The sequence below is a fragment of the Pteropus alecto genome, unplaced genomic scaffold (genome assembly GCF_000325575.1).
Source record: "Pteropus alecto unplaced genomic scaffold, ASM32557v1 scaffold74, whole genome shotgun sequence".
Lineage (NCBI taxonomy): Eukaryota > Metazoa > Chordata > Mammalia > Chiroptera > Pteropodidae > Pteropus > Pteropus alecto.
Genome location: NW_006436291.1, coordinates 3,355,725 through 3,364,790, shown reverse-complemented (window position 1 = coordinate 3,364,790; position 9,066 = coordinate 3,355,725). Strand labels below are relative to the sequence as shown.

At 52.7% G+C, this 9,066-nt stretch overlaps 1 protein-coding gene across 1 annotated transcript in view; it reads left to right on the top strand.

Annotated features, from left to right (window-relative positions):
* DOCK1 (dedicator of cytokinesis 1) overlaps nucleotides 1–7,095 on the top strand; it is a 380,982-nt gene extending 373,887 nt beyond the window's left edge. The window contains 3 exon segments of the mRNA XM_025047519.1: nucleotides 332–485; nucleotides 1,726–1,877; nucleotides 5,961–7,095. Of these exon segments, the coding sequence (XP_024903287.1) occupies nucleotides 332–485; nucleotides 1,726–1,877; nucleotides 5,961–6,056 (402 nt within the window). The 3' untranslated portion in view covers nucleotides 6,057–7,095.
* Nucleotides 7,096–9,066: the final 1,971 nt, after the last annotated feature.

The following is a 9,066-nucleotide window of genomic DNA, read 5'->3' as shown; positions in this document are numbered from 1 at the left end:
TCCCCACCCGCTGCCAGCTTCTGGGGGCTCCCTGGCAAGCTTCGGTTCCTTGGCTTGCAGAAGTATCGCCCCAATCTCTGCCTTCATGTCCACATGGTGTTCTTCCTCTGTGCACGCGTCTTTGCCCGAATGTCCCCTTTTTATGACGTCAGTCATATCCGATTAGGTTCACCCTAGTGACCTCACCTTAACTTGATCATCTGCAAAGACCCTGTTTCCAGGGACAGCCACATTCACGGGCACTGGGGGTTAGGATTTCAATGGATTTTGAGGCGTCACGACCCAGCCCATGACAAACCCTAACTATGCTCTTTCTGTCCTTCCAACACAGATAAGTCCCCTGCGGCCCCAGAGGCCGAAGAGCCAGGTGATCAATGCCATCGGAGGTGAAAGGCGCTTTTCAGTGTCCCCGACTTCACCGTCCTCCCAGCAGACACCCCCTCCCGTCACACCGCGGGCCAAGCTGAGCTTCAGTCTGCAGCCCAGTAAGTGGGACATTCTCCGCATCTGAGTTCCTGTGACGTCCCCCTTGACCGAAGCCTCTAAAGTTAGACCCACTCCCTCCCCTGCGGCAGACAGGGACGGGTGTCCGTGAGCACCCGACTCACGGGCAGTATCCCTCGGGACTTCAGCTAAGGAGGCCAGACCTCAGTCTTGCGCCCGCCGAGTTTCCTGAATGAAAAGCCTGGGGTCTGGCCAGGCTCCACCTTAGGAGTGGAGACTTCGCATTTGGAGTGATAAAAAAATTTTGGAAACAGATAGTGGTGATGATCACACATGATGAGTATAAGAAATGCCAGCGATGGGTACACTTTAAATGGTTAAAATGGCAAATCGTATGTCGATATTATATTTGCCACGATAAAGATGACCAAGCAGCCACCGATCCTGAGGGCACTCTCCAGTCGGAGGCCTCCGGCCCGCCCCCGGGACTCAGCTGCAAGGTTTCCATAGAAACTGGCAGGACTCCTCCTAGGAAGCATTTTCCTAATGAAGGATTTTTCATCACATGGACCATCAGGAAAACGCCAAAAGAGACCCGTCAGCAAAAATGTCCATTTTCTTCTCTTTAACATAAAAGGAAAACAAATTATTTCTAAGTCTCACTGAGGGTTGAGAAAATGTGCTGTTTAACGAGATCGCTGCTCTACTTGCAAAGAGCTGCTTTTTCAGCTTACGTTAGGGATCAGCTGGACTTCCGTCCCCTTGGCTGATTTAAAGCGACAGGCGCACCTCCTGCCGGTAGCTGCATTTCGGGGTTCCTCCCGTCCACGGAGGTCTGAAAGGCGGGCGGTTGTGTGGCGCATCGTTGGACCTGCTTCGGGAGGCCCTGGGGAGGCTGGGTGCAGGGTCCTGGCTGGGCTTTGACCACGGCAGGTGGACACTGTCCTGGTGACACCCAGCCGTTTAGATGCTCCGGAGGCAGAGGGGCCAGGGGGTCCTGTGGCTGCTTTTCCGTGGGGGACCGATGCCTCCTTCAAGCCCTGGTTTTAGATGCCTCGTGGTACTCGTTTCTTTCTGGAACATGCCACGAGGACGGGACGGGACCCCTGCCTTCTGACTCTCCGACCCCTCCACGCTCCCTCCTCTGCCCCACTGACAAGCATTTCCGGGGCACAGAGTGTCCTGTCTCCCCGCCACTCCCCGGGAGAGGTGGCGGAGCAGCCACGCCTGTGTTGTCACCCATGGGGACGTGGCTGTGACCTTAAACCACCCGTGTTCCAGGTGTGGAGCTGAATGGCATGGCTGGGACGGACGCGGCCGAGGTCCCACCGCCCCTGCCCCTGAAAGGCGGCACGACAGACTACGGGTACCTGGCGGACACCCCCGACTTGCCGGGCTCGCCAGCGGCCCCGCCCCCTCCGCCCCACCAGCGGGTAAGTCGGGCCGGAAACGTGTCTTCAGCGTCTCCCCCTCTTCCCCGACGTCACGTTTTCTCTGGGCTGCCCTGGGTTTCACTGTGAGGAGAAAGGTCACGGCGGTCACAGCTCCGGTCTGTGTGATCTGCGGTTCTGTCAGGCCCACAGCACAGACGCCCATGGCCAGCTGTGGCCTCAGAACGGGGAAGGGCGGGGATTCCTGACGGGCGGTCAAATGGCCAACCCCGTGGCCTTGAGGTCATTCCACTTGAGGCGCAGTTCTTGTGAAAGTTTAATTTTGAAAAGCAGCTTTTCTCTGAAGAGGTTTGTCTGATTTTAAGAAGCTGGCCCATGTCACGCTGCACAGGGGCTCCTGGCGGGTACCAACCCAGCCCTCGAGAAACCCTCATCCCAGAGGTTCCTCCAGGCAGCGACACTGTCACACGAGCCACTCCCAGCGGGGACAGGCACTCGCCCCCCAGAGAATCTGCACAGAAGTGAGAAGCGGCTCCGGTTCAGGCAAAGCCCCGTTCCCCGAGGCCACACGCCCCCAGCTCTGCCTCCTTGGAACCTCTCCCCATTTAGATTCGAGGTGCTGGCTGCCCACCCTCGTCAGCACTGGTCCCCCAAGGCTGGCACCCCTCGGAAGAAGCTTAGTCACTAGTAGCCATCGGCCTTGTCTGACGTGCTTGGTGCTCCGTGGCCGCGGGCCTGCCCGCTACTGCAGGTATTCGCTGAAAGTCCTAAAGCGCCATTTAAACCAGCACCTCTGCTGCCAGTGGACAGTTCCGGAAGCATCCTTTTTGGATCCACTGCGCTTCTCTCCTGCTTCTCCATCCAGGCTGCCGTCACACAGGCTTCTCAGTTGCCCAGCCGTGTGCAGAGGTCAGCGTGTGCAGGACGGGGGACATGGGCAAGTCACCCAGGGGTGCCTCCAGGTTCGTCGCTATAAACTGAAGTCAGCGTATTCCGAAGACTAAAATATCCTCCTTCCCATTGATGCATCTGTTCGGCCCCGATAACATAACTATACGGCCACGGAAGTCGTGTAGAGCATGAGGTTGTACGTGGCGCTGAGGTTTTTCTCCTTAAAAGACAATATAAATCCTACACGCTTCTTTTTAAGGCGATGTGTTCACTGGATGTTCTGCACATTTATTATTATCTCTCATCTCGTGAGGGTGAAGGAGGGTGGGGACTTGTTTACAGCCCTATGTATTTTGATTTATTCCTCTCGTATCAGAAAACCAGACGAACTGTGGGCTTTATCTCTGATGCCGAAGGGATGGTTGTCTTTCCGAGGCTGCCGTGCCTCTCAGGTCGGCCCTCTGTCCCTAGAGATGCCGCGATGGGGAACTGGCGTTTCAGGAGGCTGGATTGTTTGCTGCAACCATGGAAACGGGAGACTGACTAATTACAAGTTCGAACAAAACGAGGCCCAGAGAACCGGCGAGAACATCGTCTGGGTGGGGTGCTGTTTTCCCAGCAGCATCTTTATTTTCATATCTTTCTTTCATTGGAAGAGCTGGACTGTCCCACAGGTCCCCCTGCGCTAGTGAACTGAATATCCTGAACCTGGAAGTGTGATGGAGTCTGCTCTTGTTACAGATCGACTTGGGAGCAACATTTTATCATCTCGGTCTCTTTGATACATGATCCTGAGACAGTGGCGCCAGCGCTGCTGGTTAAGCAGGGGACCGGCATCTGTAAGCTCTGGCTCCATTTCCAAAGGGGTTGTGATTCGATTAGATTAACTTCCTGAGTCTCTTTGCTGTTTCCTTCTTGTTCGATTGACCTGCAGCGTGAGCCTGCGTCCCGATGACGTGGCCGCGGGTGACAGTTGGAAGTGGTCGTGTGTCCGGGGGGCCTCTTTTTGTGCAGACCCTGAGCTGCTGTGGGACACTGATCGTTCCTCTGCCACGCGTGCCATGTGATTGTATGCTCCTGCCACGCTCGCTGACTGGCCGTGGGCTTGTCGTCAACTCTGTCTCCAGTCATTGCCACTTTAAGCTGTCGTTTCTTTCGAAACGGCTCTTACGGCCAGCAGTCTGGGTTCTCATGTTGCCTCCTAGTCATCAGCCCGCCGTCCTCACATCTGGCCTGAAGGGCATCTGCAGCACGCGGTTATCCGACCGCGTTGGCCTGGCCCTCCGTTGCTCGCCGGCGACCTGTCTCTGTGACTGTCACGTGTGTTTTGTGCCGGTCTTAGCCTGTCACTTACCAGTCCGGTGGTTAGACCAGCATGGAGTGCTTATTACGATTGCAAGACACCCCTCAACGGTAACTCACCATCAGGAAACTGAAAAAGAAATGAAGGTTTATTATTCACAGGACCTGGAAATTGCACGGCAACCTGGGCCCACGTGGGAAGGTGGCAGGTAGAGAGCGTATGCACCACGGGGCCCTGGGGGGCCGCTTCTCACTGGGCTCCCGGGCGGGGCCTCGGGCTCCGGCGGGCTCGCTCTTTATCGATGAATTCAAAACTTAAGAGTGGCCCAAATGGTCAGTTATTGAAATCAACCAACATCTCTAAACAAAGGGGCCTCAGTGAGGGGCAGTGCCTGGTGGCACGGTGGCCACATGTGTGCCCCGGACGTGAGTGCCTGGGCAGTCAAGCCTCAGGCCGGTGCTTGCATTACGAAAAAGGGGAAGAGGCCGTCGGAGCTCACGGCGCGTCCGGAAACCGTCTGTGGGACCTGGGGGGGTGGGGTCCCTTTGGCCCTCCTCGCCGATGTGCCCGTCACCTTCCTCTCCTGAGGTCCTAACATCACTACGTCGGTCCTGTTTTTCCCCACTTACCCTCTTCGCTGCGTTAACTCCGGGTCGTCTTCGCATTTACTCGTTGGCGAATCCGGAGCAGATTCGGGTGCGGTCGCCTGGGAGACAGCCGTGTCCCTCCTCCGTCCGCGTCCCTCCTCCGTCCGCGAAACAGCCTTTCGCACGTCGAGCTCGCCGCGACCCTCCCCGGAGAGGCTTCCGCAGCCCCGCCGAGCTTCCGCTGCAGTTCGCCCTGCCCGCGCCTCTGCTCCCCTGTCCGGGGACCCGGCGGAACACGCGCTCACTCGCTGGCCTCATCTGTTCTTCCTTCACTCAGCCATTCACATCGTCGTCGTCCGTCCACTCATTCACCTCTTCGGTCGACACGCAGCCCCACCTCCTCCGTGTCGGGCGTCTGCGAAGGCCACCAGGGCACCAAGACGAGAGGGCGACAGCCACCCTCAGTCACGCACACCCGGCCGGTCCGTCAAGCAGGGTTTCTGTCTATCACCTTTACAGTCGTGAATCCACTCTTGGCAAACTGTGACCCATGGGCCAAATCCAGCTTCCCACCTGTTTTTGTAAATAAAGCTTTATGGGGACACAGCTGTGCCATTTCTTTTTAGATGCGGTTTCCCCATGAGGAGTTTAAACATCCCCCTAACCTTCTTCATCCCCTTCCGTCTACAGTTTTAGTGGAGACTGTGGACGAAAAACTACCGTGTAAGCAGGTCACTTGGCTGGTGGCTGCAGGCGCCACCCACGGCCTCTCTCCTGTGGCTTTCCAGTTTTGACAGCAAGGGAAGGCCTCTCGCCCACCCCCGGAGAGTGTCTCCAAGAGCTTGTTTGTCCCTGAACAGTTTAGGGGCATCTTCAGGGCCATGAGGAGGGACCCGTAGGTCCTCATCATTGAGGAAGGCTCAGCCATGACCCCTGGGTGGCCTGGGGTCCTGCTTTGCCCACATTCACTTCCTCTTAACCATTTAAACCACCCAGTTCTGAAACCAGTCTGTTTCCAGGGGTCCCTAGGTCAGATTTAAAAACGTCACTCACAGAGCAGCCGTTACACCTCTCGAGAGCCGGGCAGACTTATGAAGTGCTTTGTGACAAGCAGTTAAACAGAGAAGCCAGAAAGGCCTGTCGCCGGCAGCAGCCCAGCCCTGAGTGTAGCAGGCCTGCCGGCCCCAAGTCCCGCGGCGAGGGCGAGGGAGAGGGCGAGCCACAGCCGGGGGTGCGGGCTGACTTCTCCTCTCCGCCTCCGGGCAGGGACAGACCCACCTGGAGACCGTTTCTGTCCTGCCTGAGCGTCAGTAATGGGCGTGTCCCTGTGTTCATGTCTTCCAGCACCTGCCACCTCCTCTGCCCAGCAAGACCCCGCCGCCTCCGCCCCCAAAGACAACACGCAAGCAGACGTCCGTGGACTCCGGGATCGTGCAGTGAGCGGCAGGACGAGCCGGGAAGAGCAAGCTTCATCTCCTCCCCTCCGTGTCTGTGTCCGGCGCTTACCTCACTGGGCCCGCGACGTCTGACAGGGCCGTTCTCTTCCTTCAAAAGAGGTCGTTTTCAGCCTTCGAGCACGTGGCCTTTCGTATTGGGGAGCAAAGTAGATATGGGTCTGGGACGTACCGTTGCGTTTATCAAAATTGGGGGCTTCTGAGTGTGTTTTCGAGAGCGAGCCTCAGTCTTGCTCTAAAGCCCTTCCTTTCTGTGCCAAATGACACATGAGCAAAGAGCTGAGTCGAGCTCCGTGGGAGAGATCAGGACATCACCAAGTCCTCCCCTTCTCCTAGGCCAACCCCCTGTTTACACGTGCAGAAGGTTTGACCAAACGCTCCCCACCGCAGCTGACGGTGTGACTTCTCGTTGGTTGAACGTATCTTCAACCCACACCAGGCAACTGAGGACAAGCCGCTGGGGGAAGCCCCCGATTCCTTCGTATAATTTAAAATAGTATATTTCTCAGCTACTGAACAGTTACTAATTTATGGAGTGGAAACACTATTAAAAATACTGGATCAAGTGGAAAAATGACTAGGAGTATAGAAAAAAAACAGCTTTTTTTTTCTTTTTAAAGAAAGGATACGTAAACCAGCAGAGACGGTTTTAATTGGGTGAGTTCTTTTCTGCCCTCATTCTGTACAGTAGGGTGTATATATGATGGTTCTTAGAACTCATTTTAATTTCTGTGGTCCTTCTCTTTGTCGTAATAGGTGTCCGCAAATGATTCCCAATACGTGTTCTTAATTTTTAACTGCTGGAAATGAAAAAAAAAATGCAAATTAAGTTTTGATCTTTTTTCAAAGCTCCAAAGTACAGAAAATGTTGGTGGACGATGATTTTAAAAAACTAACTTTGTATAACCTAATATTTTTATTCTGTCATCTATATTTTTTTATTCACTGTAATCATGATACTCTTCTAATAGGCTCAAAAGTTAATCATTGACAATAAAAAATAAAATGTTATTTAAAGACTCACAGTGTCGGAGATACTGTGTTTTTATTTCTCGATGGGAAACGGACCTGCGGCTCTTTCTGTTCTGCTTCCTTAACCAGCTTTGTGACCCACGTTTAGATCTGTGTACGTCTCCCTCGGGCATCACCGTCTCTGATTTGGGCCAGCGTGGACCCCGGTGTGTCCATCTGTACACACAGCACAGCAGAGCGTCCGGCCACGTGCAGCAGCCACTCGCGCCCGGCCTAGCTGCTCTGCCCACATGCCTTCTGCCCCCTCCTGCCGTCCCAGTGCCGGTCTGCGAGGGGGCTTTGATTATGGGGACCTGTCAAATTACTTGAGACACTTCAGACTTCAGAGCTTCCTCTGGACCTCAGGTGACGAGAAACCAAAGAGGCAACGGGGTCCCCTTTTCCGTGTGAAGTGCGCTCCCATGTTGCTTCCAAACATGGCCCTGTTTAAACCACAAGGATGTACCTCTCTGCCCGCTGACCAGGCCTGGGGGGGCTGCCACAGACCCCGAGCAGCTCGAGAGGTCTTCTCTTCCTGAGTAGCTGCCCCCATTTATTTGCACTTGTAAATACCCAGTTCATCCTAGAATATTTTAGACACGTGTGAATGTGGAATTTTTCTCTGTGTAAATCCTTCCTCTTTGACCCAGGTAAATATTCATCCCCCGTCAAGTATGTTAGAAATGGAGTGTTAGCCACGATCTTAAAACAGGTGCATTGCCACACCAACCTGGAGAGCGTGGCGAGGCCAGCTCCTGACAGTGGGTGATTTTCAAATAGCATTTCACGTTACGTGAACTGTCACCCAAAATTGTAAAAATCGTTCCTGGCCCTGTGGAAAATGACAGTTTTTCGTCTGGCGTGGTATCTGGGTTCTTGTTCTCTCCTGCACCACAGCCTCCTCCAGGAAGTCCTCCTGGAGAATCTCACATCGCACCCCCATCTGCATTCCCCACGTCCACCCCCCGCCCCGCACCCCGACAAACAACTTCCAGGAATCCCAGACTGACATCTGGAGCTGGAAAGCATGTGAAAAACACGATGGTTACGAAAGGAAAACTTGACGACACATTTTACACATTACGGAAATTTCCTAATGTAAATAATAAATATGCAGATGTATTCACAAAAGAGTGAACTTCAAACTCTAGACACAAAATTTCTTCACCTTTTAAATCAGGGTGGGACTGAAAAACTGATCGAGGACAAAGTGACCTCTGTTATCAAGTGTCTCCGGGGACATTCCTTGTGGAACGGGATTTAGGGGCAGCACTTGCCTCTCTAGACTCAAAGGTGTCTTCCATTTAATCAGAAACAGTGTTTCTCAACCCTTTTTTATTATGGCTTCCCAAGGAGCCTTTCAAGGCATTTTTTTCCTAATGTTTCCTCATCCTGAAATGTTAATAGTACGGATATATTATGTATCTATTTATGTACTTTATGTCTGTCTATGCTTCGTACATTAACAAAAATAAGATTTTTTTTTTGTCCCCCAAGAACCCATTTTCACCCACTTCGGGGTAATATGACCCACTGAGAATGCATGCATTGGAACAAGAGTGGAGAGGGGTTTATGGTCTGTTTTTGCTTTGATCGCCAGGAAGCTCAAAGGCAAATTTAGCTTTCACACATTCGAGTCTGGGCTTTCCTTTCCTGCCTTCCAAAATGCTTTCTCATCATTTAAAATAAATTCATCTTTATTTTAATTACTCAATTGAATATGTACTTTCTTTGAATCTTTATTAAAAGAAGATAGTTTATAAGTTCGATTTTACAAGTAAAAAAGTCTTTTTCTTATTTAAAAACCACCCTTGGTGCTTGAAGATTGCTTCCTAGTATTTGAAGAAATTATTTCTTAATCAATGTTAAGATTGTTCTTTTATGTAAAGATTTGATCTTTTTTGTTATCTTTAGCTCTGGATTCTTCTGTGGTATTGGCCTTTATCTTTCATGTTTACTGAAATCTTTGTTGGTGTAATGGATTT